The sequence below is a fragment of the Euprymna scolopes genome, chromosome 12 (genome assembly GCF_053919585.1).
Source record: "Euprymna scolopes isolate OS-2025 chromosome 12, ASM5391958v1, whole genome shotgun sequence".
Lineage (NCBI taxonomy): Eukaryota > Metazoa > Mollusca > Cephalopoda > Sepiida > Sepiolidae > Euprymna > Euprymna scolopes.
The window spans coordinates 67,058,402-67,083,792 of record NC_136493.1 but is presented as its reverse complement, the minus strand read 5'-3'; the positions used below and the strand labels follow the sequence as shown (position 1 = coordinate 67,083,792).

Here is a 25,391-nt window from a genome sequence, read left to right as displayed (position 1 = left end):
TGTCAAGTTTTTATATGAATATATCTTAGCATTACAAGTGTCTGCTGTATTTTTGTGGACATCGGCAATATTACATACCTAATGTGCTTCAACAAGTCATATCTTTTTTATTCGGGCAGTTGTTTAAATGTTTGTCAGTGTATAATAAATGTGTAAACGTAATAGGGCAATTGTGTTTATTCACATATTTTTTGTTTAGTTAAAACTAACAAATTGGTGACTCCGAGAAAATATATATGTACACGCACATACATAATAATAACTTCTGTTAAAAAAAAAGTTAAATAATATTTTTATGAACAATAAGAAAAAGTTAGGATGTAAATTTTATTTCTAGAATTCTAATTATTCCCTAAATAAAAATTCATAGGGTAGCGTAATTAAGATAGCAACACAATTTTTCTTCTATTCTTTACATATTTTTGTCAATAGAATAAGGATAGAACTAGGGTTTTGTTTTAATCATGCACAACAAATGCAACAAGTTTTTTTTCGAAACTAAATTATCCCTTATAGGAAAATTTCGTTCCTGAAACGGCTGTCGGTATTCCTGTCAAATTCGGCGCCTGATACAGCATTGGCTGATATGGGCGAGTACGTTGCGTTCTGTCTCTGTGCCCCCTTACCCTCCGTGTTGTATTATTACTATTCCTTTCTTTCCATGCTCTGCTGCTAGACTGTTGTAGTTTCCAGTGCGGTAAAATAAATAAATAAATATATTTTCTTTTAAAATGGCGACAACTTGTAACGTTAATGCCTCGTTAGTTCACGCCGACCATGCTTTGTTTTTTGCTCAACTCGATTTATTTTTCAAACAAAAATCGATTGACAACCAGGCAGAGAAATTCTGTTACGTCGCATCCATTTTACCTCAGGATACAATTACTGAGGTAAGAGAGTTAATAATCTCTCCACCTACAGAAAAGCTGTACGGTGTACTTAAGGAGAGAGTCATGACTGCTGTGAATGTTTCCACACATAAGCGTATTTTGCAGTTGTTGGAACAAGAGACCCTGGGAGATAGCAAGCCGTCCCAATTTCTAAAATGGTTACAAAAATTAGCTGAAGGTGCGATGGATAAAAGCATCGTTAAGCATATTTTCCTCCAACGGATCCCGACGGAGTATAAGGTGGTTATCGCTGCTCAGGACGAGTCCATGCCGGTGGAACAACTCGCTGTCAGAGCAGATCACATTGCAGACATATTATCCACACAATCGTCTGCAGTATCCAGCGTGAAGACCTCTGGAAGAGACGAGCTACTGGAAAAATTAATGGAGGGCCAAAAACGGTTGGAAGCCCGTATGGACAGAATGCCGGAAGACATCGCCAGACTATCATTAAAACAGAAGCAGGGACATGGCAGTAGAGGAGGTCGTAGCCAGCCCTGGGAACGCAAGCAAGAAGCTATTTGTTGGAAGCACAAGAGATTTGGCGAAAATGCCAACTCTTGTATTCCACCTTGCAACTATAAGGGGCAGGGAAAAGCCTAAACCGACAGATGAGAGTGGCATCAACTGTCAGTGCATCCTGCTCTGGCCGCCTACTTTATGTTGTAGATAAAAATACAGGCATCACGTTTTTAGTGGACAGTGGGGCACAAGTTTCCCTTATCCAGGCAACATCAGTTGACAAAAGGTCTCCTCCCTGTAAATTTACACTGCGAGCTGTAAACAGTTTGATAATACGGACTTATGGGGAGAGGTGCATGGACCTTAACTTGGGTTTACGCAGATCGTTTATCCACGTTTTCATAGTGGCTGACATAAGCAGTGCTATACTGGGTACTGACTTTCTGCAAGCATTTGGCCTGGTAGTAGATATGTCAGGCCAGTGTCTCCGAGATCTAAGCACATAACTTGCAGCGTGTGGGGTGGTGGGGACCGGCACACCATTTGGTCCACAGGTAGCACATGCAGACCAGGACGAAGCCTTCCTGAGTCTGTTGAAGGAATATCCTTCAATATCGGTCCCCTCCTTTCACAAGGAAGTGTTACCACACACTGTAACTCATTACATTGAGACAAAAGGCCCACCTGTCCATTGTAAAGCCAGACATTTAACACCTGAAAAAATAAAGGCTGCGAAAGCAGAATTTCAGCAGATGATGCAGCTTGGCATAGTTCGTCCTTCAAATAGCGAATGGGCCTTGCCTCTTCATCTTGTTAGTAAGGGTCCAAATGCATGGCGGGCATGTGGGGACTACCGAGCTTTAAATGTTGCTACGAAACCGGATAGGTACCCAGTACCACATATCCAAGATATAACAGCAGTGGCCCAGAATAATAAGGTCCTTACTAAATTAGACCTTATTCAGGCATACCACCAGATCCCTGTGGAGCCCGAACATATTCCCAAAACGGCAATTACCACACCGTTTGGAATGTTTGAATTTTTGCGTGTTCCATTTGGTTTACGCAACGCAACTCAAACGTTCCAACGTTTTATAGACCAGATTCTGCGAGACTTGCCATCTGTGTGTGCATACATAGATGACGTCCTCATTGCTAGCAGGAATAGGCAGGAACACATAGATCATGTGCACCAAGTATTCGATCGCCTGAACCAATATGGTGTTGTTTTAAATCGATCGAAATGTACTTTTGGTCAATCCGAGGTTATATTTTTGGGGCACCATATTTCAGAGAAGGGAATTTCCCCATCCCCAGAGACAGTCAAGTCCATCCGAGATTTCCCTATCCCTGCTACAATGAGACAGTTGCGGCAATTTTTAGGATTAGTTAACTTCTATCGTAGGTTTCTCCCTCATGTTGCCCAAGTACTTTTGCCATTGACAGGTATGCTGACAAATGTGAAGAACTGCAACATTACACTATTGGAGGAAGCAATAGCAGCATTCAAAAAAGTAAAGGCCATGTTAGAAGACACCACAAAGCTGTCCCACATTCAACCTGATAGTGAACTTTGCCTGGCAGTAGATGCATCTGCAAATGGAATTGGAGCGGTCCTGCAGCAAAAATGTAATGGGAACTGGCGACCTATTTCTTTCTTCTCCAGGAAATTGACTGACACAGAAACACGCTATAGCACATTTTCCAGAGAGTTGTTGGCCTCGTTTTCCGCAATAAGACATTATCGGCAGCTCCTAGAGGGACAGCCATTCTACTTGGTGACTGACCACAAGCCTCTATTAGGCGCTCTGCAGTCCTCCTCAGAAAATACTCTCCCCGAGAGGTTCGTCAGTTGGACTATATCCTACAGTTTACGCTGGATGTCAGACACATGAAGGGAGCTCACAATATACCAGCAGATACACTGTCACAAGGAATAAACTCCTTCACATTGGGACCTTCCGTCGAAGCCAACACCTTAGCTATGGAGCAAGAAAAAGACGAACACCTGCAGAAGCTTCTGCAGAATAATGGAACATCACTGCAGCTGGTGAAAATGGCACATCGCAACAGCCCTAGAAAAATAGTGTGTGATATCAGCACTAACAAACTGCGCCCATATGTTCCAGCATCCTTAAGGAAAGACATATTCAACGCGGTACACGGGTTATCACACCCAGGGGCCAATGTGTCGATACGTTTGATGACAGACAGGTATGTCTGGCCGAGAATGAAAGCAGACGTGCGAGAATGGACAAAGAAGTGTGTGCAGTGTCAAAAGGCCAAGGTCGGTCGACATACACGTGCGCCACTAGGCACATTTCCAGTACCTGATGAGAGGTTCAAGCACATACACCTCGACATCACCGGTCCATTTCCGACATGTGAAGGCCAATGCTATCTTTTGACATGTGTCGACAGATTTTCAAGGTGGCTTGAAGCCTTACCAATGCCGGATATGACAGCATACATAACAGTCAGAACTTTCCTCGCTGGATGGGTAGCAAGATTCGGTGTCCCAGAAAATGTGACAACTGACAGAGGTAGACAGTTCGAGTCCGAACTGTTTCATAAACTCTCAGGACTTTTGGGCACCAGAAGTATACACACGACAGCATACCATCCACAAGCAAACGGAGCAGTCGAACGTTTATATCGCAGCCTAAAGGCCTCTTTACGCGTAGTGCTTACCAGCAATACAAAGTGGTTAGAACACCTTCCTCTAATTTTGCTGGGTTTGCGCACAGCAGTGAAGAAGGATATGAATTGCTCAGCAGCAGAAGCGCTGTATGGTACCACACTACATCTGCCAGCATAATACTTTTGTGATACACCAAATAAAGTTTGGGACCCTGCATCATTTGTTAATAGACTGACAAGAACCATGGCCAAAATGGCATATTCTCCATCAGGAATAAACAAGTGCGCTAACACATATGTGCCAAAGGCACTAGAGACATGCACACATGTGTTTGTTTGCGATACAGCTAGGTCGCATACCCTGCAACCACCGTACCGCAGACCTTTTAAAGTCAACAAGAAAAGCAAGAAGTATTTCAGCGTCCTCATTAAGGACGAAGAACAAAATATCTAAATTGACAGGTTGAAACGCGCAACACTCGAGGATGCATATTTAGAAGTAGATCCCTCACAAACAATGCCAGTCGAAGTGACATCGGAAAAACGCCCTTATAAAAAAACACGTTCGGGCAGACAGGTAAAATGGCCTGCCCATTTAAGAGACTTTGTCTCTACATTTTTTTATGTAGACATAACAAAAAAACAATCCTCTCACAACATTCAATTAAAAGTAATCCGTATTTTTTTTGGGGGGGAGTGTTGTAGGGGACTAAAAATTAGAGGACACTGGGGAGGAGTAATTTGCCCCTGCTCTAAGGCTGGTTGGTTTTTTCCCTTTGGTCACATATAATGCATTATAATTCAGCTTTGACTTCTTTAACTTCTTTTCTTTTAATGGATACATGGCATTTTTAAGGAATTGCAGCATATTTATGTGCATTTACTGCAGATTATTTGAAAACCATTAATTTTTGGAGATTTTCAGTAGGATATTCTAATTCCTAGCATAAAAATACACTTATATGGTAAATTTCATTGCTTAATCTTCTGCTTTAACAAAGATATAGCATTTTTACTGAAAAAGTAGTGTAAAAAATGTGACACAACGCATATGTATGTATTATTTATTTATTTTTTTAATTGGAATTCATTATTGAGATGAGTATCATTTATATTATTTTATTTATTGCAGACTATTATTCTCATCTTTTATTAGTTGTTGTTTCATGATGTTTCGGCCAACTATTCCTCTGGCCTTCGGGGCCTATGGCACAGTTGATAGAGACGTTGAATCTCTACGGTTCCAGGTGAGCATTGTCTAAGATAGCGGTTTCAATCCTATCCAAAGCCGGCCAGAGGCTTACTTGGCTAAAACGTGGTAAGACGACAACAACTATGGATGGCAGTGATTGCTGAGAATACAGTTAGGAGATTCAAAGTTCCTATCCGTCGTGGTTACAACCTGACGAAGGCCAGAGGAATAGTTGGCCAAAACGTTGTGAAATAACAACTAATAAAAGATGAGAATAATAGTCCACAATAAATAGATTAATATAAAACGCATGTGGTCTTAAAGAGGGAAAAATATCCAAATGTGTGAGTCATAAAAAATTGTCATAACTTCCTTAATTTTAATTAGATTTTAAAAATTTAAAAAGATTTATATTGATACCCTATGGCTGACTGGGATAGCTTCCATACATTTATATCTGATCTAACTCTGCATTTCATGTTTAAAAAGGATCTGTCCTCTATAGTATCAGACCTGACCGAATGGTTAATTGTAGGCATAGACCGATTCATACCATCCAAAAAATTTCAACAAAAACCTAACAGCCAGCCTTGATTCTCTCCAGAATGTGCTGCTGCCATCGTGCACAGAAATCACTGTTTCCTTAGCTACCAACGTAATAGATGTACTGAGACTAAAGCTGCTTTCAGGATTGCCAGCAACCACTGTAAAAGAGTAATAAAAAATGCAAGAGAGCTATATGCTCAGTCTGTTAAATCCAAAGTAGCTGAGCAGCGGCTTGGTTCCCACCAGTTTTGGCAAATAGCAAACAGGATCCTGAACAGAAGCGTGCGTTCTATCCCAACTATCATAAATGGACCTGAGGTTATCTCGTCAGCATCAGACAAGGCCAAACTATTTGCCAGCTAATTCTATCCTATACAACGAAGGCCATCAACCCCGTGTTTCCTCCTATAACAGACAACACGCTATGCAACATACAAATATCTGTGCGTGATGTCGCCAAGCTAATCAAGAACCTTGATTCCAGTAAAGCAACTGGCCCTGATGGCATTCCAATTATAGTGCTGAAAAAGCTTCAACCAGAACTTGCCCCCACACTTACAAAACTGTTTAAGCATTGCTTTAAGGAGAAGTGTTTCCCAACATCCTTGAAAACCTCATCAGTATGTCCTTTACTTAAGAACTCAGATTATAAGTCATTTCCCTCTCAGTACAGACCAATAAGTCTCCTGTGTGTCATGAGTAAGTTGCTGGAATCCATATTAAATAAAGAAGTAATCAACCACCTCAGTGGAAATAAACTTCTTAGTGACATGCAATATGGTTCCGTTCTGCTAGATCTACAGCAGATGTGCTAACGGTTATATCACATAGTATTAGTGAATCTCTCGACAAAGGCTTTTTTTCTTGCTCTTGACTTATCAAAGGCCTTCGATAAGGTATGGCACAAAGGCCTACTTCACAAGATTTCCAGCTACGGTATAACTGAAAATTTTTTCTCAATTATTAAATTATTTCTCTCTGATAGGTTCATAAGAGTAGTGGTTGATGGGCAGAAATCAGAGGCCCACAGTATTAATGCTGGAGTCCCTCAGGGGTCCATCCTGGGCCCAAGTCTCTTCCTGATCTACATCAATAATCTCCCAAAATACATACTTAAATAATTCGCTGACATTTATGCTGATGACACGACCATCTATGGCAACACATCAAAGGCCGTAAATGACAAAGTTCTCTCTGATTTTCTCTCCTCTGATCTTGAGTGCGTGGTACAGTGGGGGAAGAGGTGGCTGGTTACTTTTAATGCATCTAACACCAAGCTCCTATCTTTACATCATTAACACTCTGATCCCTATCTGGCATCAATTGAAATGGATAGCTCTCGTCTTGTGGAGGCTCCATGTTTTGACAAGCTTCTGGAATTGACCTTTGCTCCTCATCTGAAATGGAATACGTACATCAAGCCTGTTGCCAAGGTCGCTCGAAAAATAGTGGGATCCTTCTACCGCTCCAGAAGATATCTCACTGCTGATACAATTCTCTATCTATACAAATGCCAAGTATGTCGAAGGATGGAGTACTGCTGCCACATCTGGGCAGGAGCTGCTAAAAATAGCCTATCCTGCCTTGACAGAGTAGAAAATAAACTTTGTGTCTTAGTGGAGGATGCCTTTTTCTCTTCACTGCAACCTCTCTCCCACAGAAGAGATGTTGTGAGCATGTCTTTGTTTTATCGTTACTTCCATTAGCATTACAAGCGTATGCTGTATTTTCGTGGACATCGGCAATATTACATACCTAATGTGCTTCAATAAGTCATATCTTTTTTATTTAATGGTCAATTTTTTAAAGAATTACATTGATGGAAAGAGAATAAAATAAGCATTCCAATGATGTTAATTTATTTTTATTTTATGCGTTCAATATTTTTATGCTCTAAGTTAAAAATGAAAAATTGGTAAAAAATGACAACAACAAAAAGGGAAACACTTTTTTTAATGTTTTCATTTTATACGTTATGTTTGGATACATGTGCGGGGTTAAATTTGATTGGATATGACTGAAATTTTATAGGCTATAATATATATACAAAGAAGTCCATCTCTACTGGTGTTTGATTTTTATTTTTACGGCAATAGGAAGCAAAGTTACGACTGAGCAAATTTGACGAAGAATATTTCAAAATTGATGAGATAAATCTGCATATATCATCCAGTTTCATATTTTCATGTATAATATGTAAATATTTGATAATTATTAATTGCGCAGAATTTTATTTCAAATGTTATCTTTTATAGAAATCAAATCTGCTTACGGAAAAACGGTCGCTAAGTGCGTCATGCGCTGAGCTTGACTAAAGCATTCTCTTAAAAATAGAAAACTGTTTCTGCTTTCATCTTACTAGACTAGTCATTTTTTATTCTGAGTTTGTCAATTTAAAAAAAAATATTTTCAAGTTTTTCAAATTTGATTTCCAAACAATACTATTTTGTTGTTTTTAACGCTTTTAGTACACATGTACTAAAAGCATTAAAAAACAACAAAATGTACTAAGTACATTCGTTTAACTACTTATTTGTACTTTAGGTAGAATTGTGTTTTTTAGTGGTCAAAAATTAAAAACAAATACATAACAAATAAAAGGTACTTGTGCACTTATGCTACCATGCTGAAATAATAATGTTTTAACATGGGGAAGGAAGGGTGTTTTTTGTTAACTATTCTGTACTTTTACCAAACAATTAAATAAAAAGATATAGTGAAACTTGAACTTATTTTTAATTCATTGTCAAGACTATTTTTCGAATCTGTAAAACAAACCCTTTTTTTTTTTTAACTGAGGTTATCTAAAAAATAATAATAATACGAATAATTAGGCGGTTCGATAAAGAATTTCATTGTGATGCATTTTGTAAACTTTTACCTTGTTTCCACCTTAACATTTTTCTTTAAAGGTTTTCGAGTATGCTGAAACCGAATATCGCATTTAAATTTTCTGCAAATAAGTAGCTTTCCGGATATTAAGCAATGTCATTTCTTACGTTATTGCTGGTGGCCATCTTGGTATGCGCGTTTGTGCATAGTTTCTTGGGGTTGCGCTTGTGCGTATCAAGATGGCCACCAGCGATAACATAAGAAATGACTTTGCTTAATATCCTTATTTATTTGCAGAAATTTAAATGCGATATTCGTTTTCAGCATATCTTAAAACCTACAGAAGTAATTTTAAATGTTAAGGTGGAAACAAGGTAAAAAAATTACCGTTTTATTTCTTTGTTTACATAATTGAATTTTAAGTAAAACAACAGAATAGAAATGACAAAAATTACTATCAACTGGTGAATATATAGTTGTTGCGTATCAGGATTCCTGGTATCCTGGTCCTGTGAAATTTACATCGAGGATTCATGTAAAGTACGATTTAGGGTTGCATCACAGAAATTAGGGGTATATTTTGTGCCAGATAGAGAGGATTAACAAAATTAACAATTCGACTGGTCCCAAAATGCATAAATTCTGGTCGACTATGGGAATTTCCATCTTTTACAGAAATCCAAAATCTATATGAAAATTTTTCTTTGATATATTTCTAAGATTAATTCATATCTACTCAATTTTTTTTCTTTGAAGGGAGTAGTAAATACCGGCCATGAATGCTCCTTAGGCATTCAATGGCTACACCCAAGATTAAGCTCTCTTTTGGTGAGGAGGCAAGAAAATGCCTATTCTCAATATTTAATACACTATAATACTTAGTTTTGTTCATAAATAGGCACCCACTACATGCGCCAGTTTAAAAAAAAAATTGAAATTTGTACATCTGAATTTATAATTCATGGCTTATGGTAAAGAGATACATCAGATTTGACTGCATAATCAGAAAGAGCACACAATTTTACAAAAGACTGCCAAGTTTCATGAGAATAGCTTGAAAAATAAATAAATCGTGGAGAAATTACCGAATTTCTTGAAATGTTGAGGTCTGTAATTTAGCCCACTTTTTCTACAGAAAAATGTCCACGGAAAAGCCTAAATTTTGGCACTAAAAATTCTCATAACTTTTAAACTACTGATAGTATTTGCATAATTCAAACGGTTTTAAGCATCTTTTACATAGCTCTTTTCATGCAAGTTGATAAAATAACAATTATCTAAAAAGAAAAAAATCAACTTGTAATGCTACTTCCATGGCAAGTGCTTGTCTGAGCTCCAATCTCTGGTCCCCCCATGCCAATCTTTCATGAAAACACCCGTCTAGCTGAAACCACAGTCAATAATTTTCCCCACTCATCTGTGCCTAAATCAAAACATAGATTCCCTGAATAAAGCTTCTTTCTTAGAACTGCACGCCTGTGGAACTCTCTACCATTTGCCTGTTTCCCACCTGACTACAACTTGGATGTCTTCAAGTCCAACATAAACAAATTCCTGATAAATCGCCCCCTTTATCAAATCTCCATTACTAATGATTAACACGATATTATTCCATTGATTACTGTACACGCAATAACCCTTATCCCCGAGTGACTTCCGGGCCTTGATAAGTGGTGACTACCAGGTAAATAAAAAAAGAAGATTTTCTTAGCTCATCAAGCTCTTTTTACAGATACCAATATTGAAATATTTTAAGCTATTTCAATTTTTTTATGTGGATATTTATTTGCTTCCCCACTGAGCAAATTAGGCAGGAGGCCGTTTTTTAATGTGGAGATAGGGGGAGGGGGGAGGGAAAGGGGGATCAAGCTCCCGAGAGGTGGGAAGTGGGAGCTGGATTAGAAACTGTTGGTATGAAGGGTTGCCCCTTCAGTGACCAATGTCAGATATGTGGGGTTATCCCCACATATGGTCTTTGCTAGTCATAGCTGGTCTTTGCTAGTCATAGCTTGCAGTATCTGTCGGAACAGATACTACACTTTGATCTTTTTATTTATTTGCTTCCCCATTGAGCAAATTAGGCACAAGGCCGTTTTTTAATGTGGAGAGAGAGGGAGGGGGGAGGGAAAGGGGGATCCTGCTCCCGAGAGGTGGGGAATGGGAGCTGGATAGTAACTGTGGTCGTAGGGTGATCCCTACCTTGACCAAGTTCAGATATGTGGGGTTACCCCCACATATGGTCTTTGCTAGTCATAGCTGGTCTTTGCTTGCAGCATCTGTCGGAACAGATACTACACTTTGATCTTTTTATTTATTTGCTTCCCCACTGAGCAAATTAGGCAGGAGGCCGTTTTTTTAATGTGGAGATAGGGGAGGGGGAGGGAAATGGGGATCCAGCTCCCGAGAGGTGGGAAGTGGGAGCTGGATTAGAAACTGTTGGTATGAAGGGTTGCCTCTTCAGTGACCAAGGTCAGATATGTGGGGTTACCCCCACATATGGTCTTTGCTAGTCATAGCTGGTCTTTGCTTGCAGCATCTGTCGAAACAGATACTACACTTTGAGATATTAAATCTTTTATTCATGTTAAAAAATACAGTCAAAATCAACGATGAACAAAAAACTTAGGCACTTTGATCTTGACGCCCGGGCCGCTCATCAATTTTTTTATGTGTATTGCTATTCATATCATCCACCCCGGCATTACCTCATCCTGAGGGAGGGGACAGGGGCATAGTATATTCGTTCATTTGATACCAGGCTAGCAAAAATATGCTATCTCAATCATATATTTATTCGCTCATCACAATAATTTGTATTTTCTTGTATATTGCAGTAAATTATGAACTTTCAAAGCTGTTTCAATAGAAAAAAGACCTTGCAATCAACAAAATGAAATAAGAACAATAAACATGTATGAGAAGAGGGAACATGAATAGCAAAATCGGAACTTGATTTTGTCTCTCCATATATTTAATAGTTTCATTTTAATTCATGGTAACAGCAAAAATCAAAACAAACAAATAGTTAACACTTGCTATATTTAGTTTTTCATTTAATGAAAAACAGCTTCAAAATTTCATAAATTATGAAATTAGAAGCTGTTTAAATTTTTTTAAATCTCATAATCTATAAACTATAAATGCAATGAAAAAAATATACATATATATAATTTTTTTTATCCTTTGAGATAAGACTTCATAATTTGTGTATTCATTCTTTGTGCGGACTGTTATTCGTATCTTAATAGCTGTTTTACCACGTTTTGTCTAACTCATCCTCTAACCTTCTTCAACTGATTAACCGTGACAGAATAGGACTGCTGAGTTTTGTAACTTACCCTCATAGTTATTGTCTTACCACGTTTTGGCCAACTAATCCTCAGGCTTGCTTGGATAGAATTAAAATTGCTATCTCCAGACAATGCTCACTTGGAACCACCTCTTTCCACTGTTTCATAGGCCCCGAAGAGTGGTCAAGGTTGGATTTTATAGTTTTATAAATCCAATTTTTATATTCTTATCTTACTTTTACAAGAAAAAAAAATAAAAATAAATAACATTTAGCATGGACCTGACAATGGAAGACCAGATAAGAACACAAAAATTGGAATTTATAAAACCATAAAATCCAACCTTGGTTGGCCTTTGTGGCCTATAGCACAGTGGGTCTCTACAATTCCAGGTTAGCATTGTCTGAAAATAGCAGTTTCAATCCTACCCAAGCAGGTCAGAGGATTAGTTAGCCAAAACACAGTCAGACAACAACTACAACAGAAGACAGTAATAACTGGGGATAAGTTACAAGATTCAGCATTCCTATCACATTGTGGTTAATCACCCGAAGAAGGCCAGAGGATGAGTTGGCCGAAACGTGATGAAACAACAACTATGAAGATGAAGATAACAATCTGAAAAAAGAATACATATACATGTATAGATAGATATACAGAAAGAGATAGAGAGCAAATTTTTTTTATCCTTTGAGATAAGACTTCATAATTTGTGTATTCATTCTTTGTGCGGACTGTTATTCGTATCTTAATAGCAAATGACAAAAATGTTTATTTTTTACTGTGTGTATTCTAGTTTTGATGATTTGAAAAAAAAGTTTTTTTTGTAAAACTTTAACCAAATTTGACATCTCATATATTAACATATGTCTAGTTTTTTTATGAGACTTTGACTTGTATTTTGGGGGGTTTTTTTTTTGCAATCTTTTTAATGGAAATTTCACCACCTTTGTACTGTTCTGTTTTGATAGGAACTAGTCAGAGTAGTAAAAAGCAACTTCTTGAATGTAGTTTAATAGATCTTCTGATTGTAAAATTTAAAGAAAAATTGATAAAGATTGGATATTCTAATTTTGCCATAGGAACATGTGTGTAAATGAGTCACATTTTCAGCTGTTCAAGGCAAAATATTATTTTAACTTGCTGTAAAAAAATGAAATGGATAGACAAATTAGATATATGTGAAGATTATTTTCCTTTCTTTCCAACCATATAAATATTTTTTAAATTGAACCAGAAATACACAATTGCAAGTTGAAAGGTACAAATTAGACTATGTTACACAATTACAGCTGATCGACTTGTAATCTAAGTAAGTTCTTTTGAGGTTATATCCAAACACATTTCACTGTAATTTATGTAACTGAAACAGGATTTAAGCATAATATTTATCATTGCTATATATAAAAGGATTCAATTTTTTAAATAACACTTAGAAAAGTGTTATTTAAAAAATTGACTCCTTTTATATATAAAAACGATGTACCAATACACAAAGTTAAAATTGTTGTGCATTTGAATTAATTCAATATTTCAAATATTTTTAGTTGCTTTCAATCATAGATATCGCCATATTTGTAATAAAATTACAGCAGTCCAAAAAAGCTTACTTATGTTTTAAAGTTTCAAGTGCATAAAGCATTCATCAAATGTTAAAATAGAGGTTAGCTGTGATGATATGGTGACACAATATCATGCGATAAGTAAAATTTTAAACATGTTATATGAAAATGCACCTAAATTATAAAAGTTTATGACAATAGAAATGTTCACTTTAAAAATTAGTATTTTATAAAATACTATATATATATATATATATATATATATATATATATACAATTTCATTTATAGTTATATTTATATTTATTACAAATACATTTATGTTGATCTACTAAGCAGCCATAAAAAAAATAAAAGTGTGAATACATAAAGACAATATACTAGGCATTTTATTTTTTTGCAAACAAGTTTTGTACCTCCTCTTGTGATATTCAAATAATTTAAATAAATAGGTTAATATATATTTTTATAAGTTTATCTGAAATCTGACTCCAGTAGAGAAATCTGATTGAAGTGATTGGTATTGTTTAGGTTATAAGTGTAATGGCTCCAGTCTAACAAATTTTCTAGCCAGAAAAAGTATTTTCTGAGAGAAACAGCGAATTACATACATGCTAAAAGAATAATGTAGAAGAAATCATAAAGCAGAATTAAATATCAATTTATCAGATCCAGTGCAATTTAGATCTAAAGTCAAGAATCAGACTTAATACTGCATATATAATATATTCTATGATAGAGGGAATTAATAAAGCAACTGTAGCACATGAAGGTAAACAAGAAAGGCTTACTCGTCTAATTTAGGTCTTTGTTAGTTGTTACAAAATTAAAATGTTTTTAATCAAGATAAATTTTTTTAGCTGTCTCAATATAATGTCTATTAACTCATAAGATGACAGCAAATTCCCATTAACAAATGTCAGCTTGTATTAAATCAATAACAGCTAACACAGAGCTGTCATTTTGGAAATCAGTTTGTGGCTCCTCTAACTTCTCCTGCAAGAGTTCATTGAGAAGATTCCGGAACTCTTTAAAGATGACTGCAGTTCGAGCACGTGATTTGAAAATGATCCACTTGTCTACAGTGACTGTCTGCTGCACATGTTGTACAACGATGTTATGACCAAATAGCAATAACGGAAAAGGCGAAACAAGTGTGCAATCTCGCAAATAAACTTGGGACTGTTTTGTCTTCTCTTGGTATGTCATATAGCCTTGCGCTTGCAGCATTCGGTTTACTGAACTTGGATGGACATAGGCAATGCCTTGTGGCATCTCAGCACCACAGATCCGGTTGGTGCCATCAGGATCCTTTTCAGAGCATACTTTTGCCACATTTGGATACAGTCCAGCAAGAATGACTGCCTTTATGAGGGCACAGAGTTTTGGATTCAGATGGACACTAGGACTGCTATCTATAGTTGAATTCCAGGAAGCAGCTCCAATAAGTTGCTTTTCATCCTTAGCACTGAGGAATCCAACAGACTTTACAAGTTTGATGAGATCAGTTTTTACACTTTCAATTTCTAAGAGTGTTTTCCTTTTCACATAGTTTTGCATGCAAAATGCCATTTCTGCATCATGTCCAGCCTTACGTGCAGTTTTCCAACGAGAATATGCATTATAGATAGTCAAATGATCAGAGTTAGCAATAGACAAGTTTTGTTTTGCTATGTTTGCTTCCGACCGTTTCTCTAGGGGTACAACAAATGGAGACTTTCCGCTAATGGCCGCAGCAATAACTGCAGTTGGTTCCAAGCAGCCAAACAAAGCACCAAAAATCAACATTTTACCAATGGATACATGAACAGGGAGAACAGCCAAATGGTGGCCAAGAGGTGTCAGAACACTGTCTTCGCAGGCGCCAATCTCTTCAAGGATGTTCATGGCACGGGAAATGGCTGGTAACTGTGGAGGATCCAGAGCTAGTTGCAGAAATTCTTCAGGTTTCCCAAGTTCACATTTCATAATATGCAAACATAATTCTTCAAGAGCAACACGTAGCAATTCAGGAATAGTGAACTCCCGAAATTTATGATGCGCCTCTTTGGTATAAAGTCTATAACAGAATCCATTACGAACACGTCCAGCTCGACCTGAACGTTGTTTGGCACTGGCCTTACTCACAAAGACTTCTTCCAGTGCATTCATCCGACTCGATTCGATGTATCGATTCTCTTTCACCTTACCAGAATCAATAACATACACAACATCTGGAATTGTTATACCAGTCTCAGCAATGTTGGTTGCAAGAACAATCTTGCGAACTCCTCGTGGTGGAATTTTGAAAGCAGTGCTTTGATCTTCTGAAGATAAAACTGAATGCAAAGCCAAGATCTGATATTTGCCAGATTTTGAAAATTTGCGATCGCTCTGTAAAAGTTCATAGAGTTCTTGAATGTCTGCTAATCCAGGCAAAAATATGAGAACTGCTCCTTCAACCTCACTCCCATTTAAATCGATATGATTCAGAAGATGAAAAATGAGGTCCATGTTGACTTTATACGGTTTCATACGAGTCACTGTTATTCGAGTATGCTTACTGTAAGTCTCCTTGTCAAGTCCACTTAGGTCTACAATATCCTCCTTAGACCAATACAGACTAGTTTTCTGTTTCATCCCTCCAGCTCCAGTGATGGCAACGGTAGTTTTCTGTTCTTCACATAGTTGGGAAATTGGGATACTATATGGTGAGTCTTCTTCAAGGACATAATTGCTCATCTCTATAACATCCTCTAAATAAGAAACATTGACAGGAAACAATCTTCCTGGAATTTTAATAATTGGACTGTGGTGAAAATAATCTGATATGCGATCACAGTCAATGGTGGCACTCATGAGGATCACCTTTAAGTCATTTCGAAACTCAAGCAAATTTTTCAGAATGATCAAGAGAAAGTCTGACTGTACAGTCCGTTCATGAACCTCATCCACAATGATATGTGTTACCATTTTTAATTCAGGGTCAGAGTGCAGTTGTCGTAAGACCACTCCAGTTGTACAATAGGTAAGACAAGTGGTATGTGTGGTACGTGATTCAAAACGAATACGATAGCCACACAGAGAATTTGGAGTTCCTGGTGGATTGTCTCCAATTTCTTGTGATACACGATTTGCAAGGCTTACAGCAGAGATACGGCGTGGTTGTGTGCAGATAATATTACATTCCTCTCCAGATATTAGGCGATCCACAAGAAGAAATTGTGGTATTTGCGTACTTTTTCCACTACCTGTTTCACCAGCAATAACAACTACTTTGCTCCGATCAATCTGGGCTAAAATATCATTTTTGTAATTGTAAACGGGGAGGGATTCTCTTTGAATGAGCAACTTCTGATATTGAGATGTCTGTAACTTTTCAAGAAGGAGTGCTTTTAATTCTTGTCTAGGTTTTAATTTGGGTTTTACTATGGTTTTCTTGGATTTGTTTATGTTCTCTGTTGCATCATGCTCAGTTGCATCATCAACATCAGCAGTGTACCAATCATCACAGACATCATCATCATCATTGTCAGCATTCAAATTGTTACTAGAACGAGACCTTTGCGTTGGTACCAACTTTAATTCCTTCAGCAACTTTGTAACAAGTTGGTCACGAGGTTTGTTATTGATTTCCTGTGCTTCTTTTTTTAGCTGTTTCTCAGTTTCTGCCCATTCTAACCAAAGATCCCGGTAGGGTGGGGGTAACAATTGGTAGATTGGTTGACCTTTGCATAGGTGATACAGAAGTAAAGTTGAACCAACATGCTCTGCTTCTCGAACCGAGAAACACAAAACTTCAGGAGTTACTGTTAGCAATGTACTATCTTTTTTGACAACAGAAGATCTACATTTGAAATTGCCGCTTATATTTATCTTTTCATAATGAGGTAAATCACTCTTGGGTAGGTTTTTACGTACCCAGTCATTTAGAAATTGCTTTGGTGATTTGCCTGTCCATTGTTGTCGTGTATATTCAAAACTTCGAGCAGCAATAACTGGGCCTTTTTTCTTTTTTGCAGGCTTTGACGGAATTTCTCCAGAATTTATTATCATATCAAGTCCGAGTTCCTCATCATTTGATTGAGGTTTAGTTTTGCTGTGAGTATTTTCTCCGGAAACTGTAGTAACTGCTGAAGATTTTGCGTCTGGTTTCTGCTTGTTAGTTCCAGCTGCAGCAGATGCAAATGTTGGTATTGATAGTGCATTACTCTGTTGCTGCATTAGCACCTTTGGTTGTTTGCCTTGTTTTGAAGGTAGTTCTTTAACAGGTACCATTAAAGATATTCCTGCAAGTTTGCGATCAAAATTTGGATGATCTGCAAGCCTATCCATATCGGCCATCATTTGTCGAACAGTTTTAGAAAGTTCACGATGACTTTCTTTATCACCACATTTTTTAGCTTTTGCAGCTGCATCAATAACTGAATCTAAATTTTCACTGAGCTTTTTGTAATGTAAATTCGGGTCAATATCTTCTTCCTTGTCCTCAGAGTCACTGTCAGAATCCAATTCAGCATATCTTAGAATCCAGTTTTTCACAGCATCTACATCTTTGTTAGCGTTTGATTTGCCAGATATGTCTTTTTTCTCTTCTATTTTTTTCCTATCAGCCGGCTTTTCTATGATTTGGAAACCTGCCGAGATTTGAGATTTATCGATTTGCTCAGCTTGAAAACCTGACCGACGTTTTGTTTCCTCTCTCTTCAATGTTTCGGAAAAATCAGAAGGTAGATCCTCGTTTGCAATATTCAGGCACAACCAGTCGAGAGCATCTACAAGATCGCCACCGTATATAAGCGTGTTTCTCATGGCCGACTCAATTTGATTGTGCTTAAATCCGGCTCGGGCTAAACTCATGTACATATCAGTTAATCTTTTGGTGGTCATTCGCTGACTGACATCTTTCTGGCGTTTTTTTGTTTTCTTCCAATCGAGAATCAAATTAACCATACTTTTCTCCATGTTGGTTTTAAGCACGATCTTTGTAATCGTGTCATCTGAATTTGGATTGTCTGCGATATCAGATTTTGTAAATTTATAACTTTTTGTTAATTTATCTTGGTCTTTTTGCTTTTTCTTTCCCATGATAAATGTTTTCGTGGCAGTAAAGTAACAATGAATTGCGTCAAAAGAAAAGACTGTTAATACTGTGAACTTTTGCCTCACGTTTAGATTAATAGACAAAATTAACAAAAATTCATAAACTAAAATTGCATTAAATTATAAATTATTACATACCTCCAGTGGAAAACGCTTAGAACAGGAGAAAGAGAGAGAAACATATAAACAGTAATTGCAAAAAATTAAGTCAATTGTATTTATCTCCCTTGAAATTTTTCACACTTGTTTAAAATTATATAAATAAAGATAATATTCATATTTGTTTGAAAATATTCCCTGAATTAATGAAATAAATAGATTTTAGGAATAAATTCTAATTTAAAGAAAAATATTTAACTTCGTTTCATTCAATTTCAGTTAAATTTATACAATTATTTATGCCATTGTTATTCTAATTTGTGTTTCGTATTTCGTTTACATGCCAGTTTTTGTTATAATCGTTGAAATCACGTCGTAAACGAGATTTTGTTAGAAATCGCCTAGAGTCGGTCTTTTCCGTTTCTTTTTTCACTCAAACAGAAGGTAAGGCATTTTCTCTATTATTATCCGTCTTCATCTTTTTTAATATTTTATCTAAATTTCTAATTTTATTCATCCATCGTCTACAGTTATTCAATCTTTTTTTGTCAGTAGATTTATTTTAAAGTTGGTTGATTATTATTGCATAGTTATTTCTAAAACAAATGGTTGCAAATTATGATTATGTATCTGACCATTTTTATTAATATTATATTTGTAATTTTATACTTCATAAATTTGCCATTCAGTTCGATATTGAATTACTGTTTTGTCGGGTATCTTAATCAAAATTGCCTCAATGGAGCTTCATCTTTATGTAGCTAAAAAGTGACCACATGGGCTTCTAAAAATGTATCGGCAGACCCGTCTAATGTTTTCAGAAGTAAATGTAATTTTATGGCGATTGTGCAATAATTAACAAGAAAAACATTAAAAACTAATAAGTACAACTAAAACACAAAATTTACGTATATAATTTCCAGGACTTAAGTATTTGGTGCTATTTTTTTTTTTTTTTTTTTTTTCCACGATATCTCTTTTGGCAAATTTCTACGACGTGCCCCAGCGTAGTATAAACGCCCCAACCTCCCCTTAATATGGGGTGGTTGGGAGTGTTTATACTTACGCTGAGGCAGGTCGTAAAAAATAATACTCTTTAAATTGTACCTATTTACTATGCCTCCCCACGGGACAGAGTTAGACACCAGGGTCGTTTTTTAACGTGGAGAAAAGGTACAGAAATAAAAATTGTCTCAGTCGTGAAGAATTTCTCCTCCACCGAATGAGAACAAGAAAATGAAGTGCAGCATCTGAAGAACAGATACTACACTTTGATCTTGACCAAAAGGCCAAGAAATTGTAGGTGGAACTACAAAATGGTTACAAAACGTCCTTTCCATATAAATAATGGCTTTCTAAATGTTTGTGCACTTATTGATTCGTGCTGCTGAAATAACGTTGTTTAAAAAGCCGTTCTTAACGTGGGGAGGGTGTTTTGTAACTATACCTTACAATTGAATAAAAAAAACAAAACTTATTAAACTTGGAAATACGATTTAAAAAAAACAGCGCGGATCAGTAAGTTCGCTGCACTAGCACCCAGATCAATTTAAAAAAAAATAATTTTAAGCAAAAACAATATAACGTACGTATAAGGTACAAAACATTAAAAAAATATTGGTGGTGGGGGGGGGGTAGTATATTGTTCGTACCCGTTATGGAATTAAGGGTACTTATGCATTTACTGAACCGTGCTGAAATATTTATAAAGCCCTTAACATGGAGAAGGGTGTTTTTGTAACTATTCTGTACTTTCACCTAACATTTTAATTTTTTAAAAATCGTAGAACTTGAACTCAAAAAAATACTATTTTGGTGCTAGTGCACTTATTGATCCGGTAGGTGTGTCAGAAATTTCGTGAAAAATAGTGAATAATTCCACCCCATCTTTCCAAGCTTATGACTCCTCGAAAAATGTAATTCAAGCCCTAATTTTTTTTTTTTTTTTTTTTTTTTTTTTTTTTTTTTTCAATTAAAGGAGCAAGGACCAAGGTTTCATTAAAAACGTTGTTTTGGTACTGGTCGCGATTAGTTCCCTGCCGAACACCCTAAAAAAACACTGACTTCTCCCTTAGTTGCCATAGTAACTAAACAATCATGAATTTTTATCGACTTTGTTTTACTGTTTATGAATATTGAAATAAGACATTACTACACATTTATTAATAATATCTCACTTTTAATCACTTTAATTATGCTTAGAAATACGATTTAAAATATAGCGCGGATCATAAGTGCATTCATTAGCGACCATTTTTTTTTTATTAATAAATGTTTAGTAATTATTTTTCTTTTAATATTCATAAACAGTAAAAACGTCATTTAAAAAGAAAATGCTATTTAAAAAAAAGAAAAAGTCGATAAAAGTGACACATAAACAGTAAAAGAAAAAGTCGATAAAAGTGAGATATTATTAATAAATGTGTAATGTCTTTTATTTCAATATTCATAAACAGTAAAACAAAGTCGATAAAAATTCATGATCGTTTAGTTACTATGGCAACTAAGGGAGAAGTAAGTGTTTTTTAGGGTGTTCGCTGTTCGGCAGGGAACTCTAATCGCGACCAGTACCGTTGTTTTTGTTTTTTTTTTTTTTCTTCGAACTTTACAGGTAAATTTCTAAACTTTAATTTTTTATTTATTTATTTTTTTTTAATTTGAATAGGGTTTGTATTACTGTACACATAGATTCGAAAAAGTTGTCAAAAAGCAAATATATAACAAATGTTATCAAAGGCAAGATAAGTTACTTTTCTACCTAACTGGATATATTTCTTGTGTTTTTATTCAATGTAACAGGTTTATTCAGCTCGAAAAACATAGTGCTTACCGATGTATTGGAAAATTCAAAATTGGCGGCCGACTCTCTCTTTAACACGGTAAGTTCGGGAAAAGGTGTTATAAATAATAAACTAGACAAAATACTGTTAGAAATTCGCTCAATATATGTTATCGTGACATAAGTTGATACATATTCGGTGGTTTTTAATGATATTTTGTATAGTTTATTATTTATAACACCTTTTTCCAAACTTACCGTGTTAAAGAGTCGGGCGCCATTTTGAATTTTCCAATACATCGGTAAGCACTGTATGTTTTTCGAGCTGAATAAACATGTTACATTGAATAAAAACACAAATATATCTAATTTGGTAAAAAAGTAACTTATCTTGCCTTTGATAACATTTATTATACAAACCCGGAAATAACATAAACGGTAAATCTATACAAACACCGTGACAGCGAATTAACCCTAACCCCTAACCCTAACGCTGTCACGGTGTTTGTATAATAATACCAAAAATTCTGATACACGATCCGCGTTATTTTTTAAATCGTATTTAAGTTTAATTAAAGTTTTTTTTTTTTTTTTTTTTATTGTGAGGTTGAAGTAAAGGATAAAACACCCTCTCCATGTTAAGAATGGCTTTTTAAAAACGTTAGTTTCGGCACGGATCAATAAGTGCACTGCACTAGTACCACTATTTTAAAATAGCGCAGTTCAATACGTGCATATTGTACGTATCCGTTGTATAACGAAGTTTTATTTATTTTTTTTAAATTATTACAGCGAAGAACAATTTGAGGTACTAGTGGAGAGTGATCCGGACGTAAATAATAACGTTATTTAAAAAGCCATTCTTAACATGGGGAGGGGAGAGTGTTTTGTACCTATTCTATATTTCAACATTACAATTGAATAAAACAAAACTTAAATTAAACGTGGAAATACGATTTAAGGTACTTGTGCATTTAACGAACCAGACGTAACTCAGCACTTTGTCCGGTGCATGACGTCAACAGCCGGATAAAACCGAGCGTTGGCGATAAAATAAAAACAAAGCTACAACAAAATAACTGTACAATGAAATTGTGAAATGTAGAAACATAAAAAAAATTGGTACTTGTGCATTTAACGAACCAGACGTAACTCAGCATTTGCTCGGCTTTGTCCGACGCATAACGTCAACAGCCGGATATAACCGAGCGTTGCCGATTAAGCAGACGAGAATTTCGCTATCAATTGGAAGAGTGTCACAACTCAAGAAACGCTTATTTGAAGAGTTAAAAAATTGTTTTAAAAAGATAACTAACGAAATAATAATGAATATTACAAACCTTGCGGACCAGCTCCAGACCCCAGAGGCTGCACTAAACTTTTACCAGCAACGGAAATTGTTGGCAGAAGAGAAAAGGTTTTTTACATTTTGGCCAGGATTGTGTACTTGCAAAGAGAACAAGCCTTTCCGACGGTTACGGTTGGAGTTGTAGAAGAGTAACATGTCGTCGATGGACCTCCATTAGGATTGGGACCTTCTTCTCAAAATCCCGACTAACCATCGCGTGTATAATAAAAATAATATACTTATGGGCGTTCGAGATGGCATCTACAAAAAATCTCCATCGCGAATGTGGGTTACGTTCTCGCCACACAATTGTGGATTGGAAAATTTTCCTGCGTGATATATGCAGGGATTTTTTTCTCAGGAATCCCCGGCAGATTGGAGGCCCAGGCCATAACGGTAGAAACCGACAAGTCCGTTTTTAACCGCAAAAAACACAACGTCCGCAGACTTCTGACACCGGTGGTGGTCTGGGTCTTCGGTGGATACGACCCCCGCCGAAAAGGAGGGTTTCTTGGTCACTGTACCAAATAGGAACGCCGAAACCCTCCTTCCACTAATAAATAATAATAAAAAAAGTCCTTGTTTCTGGCGAAAAAAATGTACAAATAATCCTTATTCCTGCCCCCCCCCCCCCAAAAAAAAATGCTTTTTATTGCCCCTTTTTTTTTTTTTTAGGCTTTTTCCATTTGACATAAAGAGTTGCAAAAAAAAAAAATGTTGTTTTACGTGTTTAAGACATAGACAATGTCTTTACGTTAAAAATTGAAAAAAAAAAAAAAAAAAAAAAAAAACAGTTCAGACAAAAAAAATGTTTCCTATTAACAAAAAAAATTGTTTTATATGTATTTTGAAAACAAAATTTCAAACAATATTAAACAAATGAACGGTAGGTTTTTGCTTTTTACTTTAATTTTTCTGTTTCTACATTTTACAATTTCATTGTACAGTTATTTTTTTGTAGCGTTGTTTTTATTTTATCGCCAACGCTCGGTTATATATATTTTATCGCCAACGCTCGGTTATATATGTTGACGTCATGCGCCGGACAAAGCCGAGCAAATGCTGAGTTACGTCTGGTTCGTTAAATGCACAATTGCACAAGTACCAAAAAATTAAATAAGTAAAAAGCAAAAACCTACCGTTCATTTTTTTTTTTTTTTGTATTTATTTTTAAAAACAGAAAACGATTTCAAACAATACTAATATTGTTTGAAATCGTTTTCTGTTTTTAAAAATAAATACATAAAAAAAGTTTTTTTGTTAAATAATAGGAACTTTTTTTTCTCTAAACTGTTTTTTTTTTTTTTTTTTTTTTTTTTTTTTCAATTTTTAACGTAAAAAAACATTGTCTATGTCTTAAACACGTAAAAGTTATTTATGTATTTATTTATTTTTTTTTTTTTTGCAACTCTTTGTCAAATAAATGGAAAAAGCCTTTAAAAAAAAGGGCAATAAAAGCATTGAGTGGGGGGGGGCAGGAACAAGGCTTATTTGTACATTTTTTTTTTTTTTTTTTTTTTTTTTTTGCCAGAAACAATGATTTTTTTTTATTATTATTTATTAGTGGAAGGAGGGTTTCGGCGTTCCTATTTGGTACAATGACCAAGAAACCCTCCTTTTCGGCGGGGGTCGTATCCACTGAAGACCCACACCACACCACACCAACACCACCGGTGTCAGAAGTCTGGCGACGTTGTGTTTTCTGCGGTTAAAAACGGACTCGTCGATTTCTACCGTATGGCCTGCCGGGGATTCCTAAAATTTTCCAATCCACTATTGTGTGGCGAGAACGTAACCCACATTCGCGATGGAGATTTTTTGTAGATGCCATCTCGAACACATTTTTATTATACACGCGTGGTTAGTCGGGTTTTTGAGAAGGTCCCAATCCTAATGGAGGTCCATCGACGACATGTTACGCTTCTACACCTCCAACCGTAACCGTCGGAAAGGCTTTTTCTCTTCTGCCAACAATTTCCGTTGCTGGCAAAAGTTTAGTGCAGCCTCTGGGGTCTGGAGCTGGTCCGCAAGGTTTGTAAGATTCATTATTATTTCGTCAGTTATCTTTTTAAAACAAATTTTTTTTTTTTTTTTAACTCTCTTCAAATAAGCGTTTCTTGAGTTGTGACACTCTTCCAATTGATAGCGAAATTCTCGTCTGCTTAATCGGCAACGCTCGGTTATATTCGGCTGTTGACGTCATGCGTCGGACAAAGCCGAGTAAATGCTAAGTTAATTCTGGTTCGTTAAATGCACATGTACCCGATTTAAAAGAATAGCGCGGATCACTTTCTGCACTAGCACCCTATTTGATAAGAGCAAAAGGTTCGATTTTTAGGAAGAAAAGCTAGTATTAGTAGTGAGTGAGGGAGTGTCGGCGCTCCGTGGCATGTTAAAAAAAAATTTCATAATGGCTGACTTCAACCGCGCTCTCATAAAATGTTTTTCTGCCGTAAAAATAAAACTACTCTATCAAATTAAGTGAAAGTTTGCAACCATCATCCTCCCCCCCCCCCTTAGTATAATTTCTATACTGATAGTTTTTTTTTTTAATTTTATTTTTTCACTGGATTAATTCACTAATTGGTTATCCTTTACGGAGATGGTCCCGACGTCCGCCTCGTTCTGAGTTCGGGGAGAGGCCGTCTGACGTAGGCGGTGTGGAGGCAGA

At 36.2% G+C, this 25,391-nt stretch overlaps 2 protein-coding genes and 1 pseudogene across 3 annotated transcripts in view; 1 reads left to right on the top strand and 2 right to left on the bottom strand.

The window, feature by feature from the left end:
- Positions 1–25,391, top strand: part of LOC145291316 (large ribosomal subunit protein eL27-like) — a 358,375-nt gene that overhangs the window by 306,840 nt on the left and 26,144 nt on the right. The window contains exon 1 of one of the 2 annotated variants that reach the window (XM_080137057.1): positions 18,921–19,037. The exons of the other annotated variant lie outside the window; for it this stretch is intronic. The gene's annotated coding sequence lies outside the window, so the exon portion shown is untranslated. Of the gene's footprint in view, positions 1–18,920; positions 19,038–25,391 lie in introns of those variants that run through there. 2 annotated transcript variants of the gene reach the window in all.
- Positions 11,478–18,716, bottom strand: LOC145291311 (ATP-dependent RNA helicase dhx29-like). Its single transcript, XM_080137040.1, has one exon. The coding sequence runs from the start codon at positions 18,477–18,479 to the stop codon at positions 14,322–14,324; it is 4,158 nt and encodes a 1,385-aa protein (XP_079993166.1). The 5' UTR covers positions 18,480–18,716; the 3' UTR covers positions 11,478–14,321.
- Positions 19,762–19,894, bottom strand: LOC145291791 (U2 spliceosomal RNA; annotated as a pseudogene).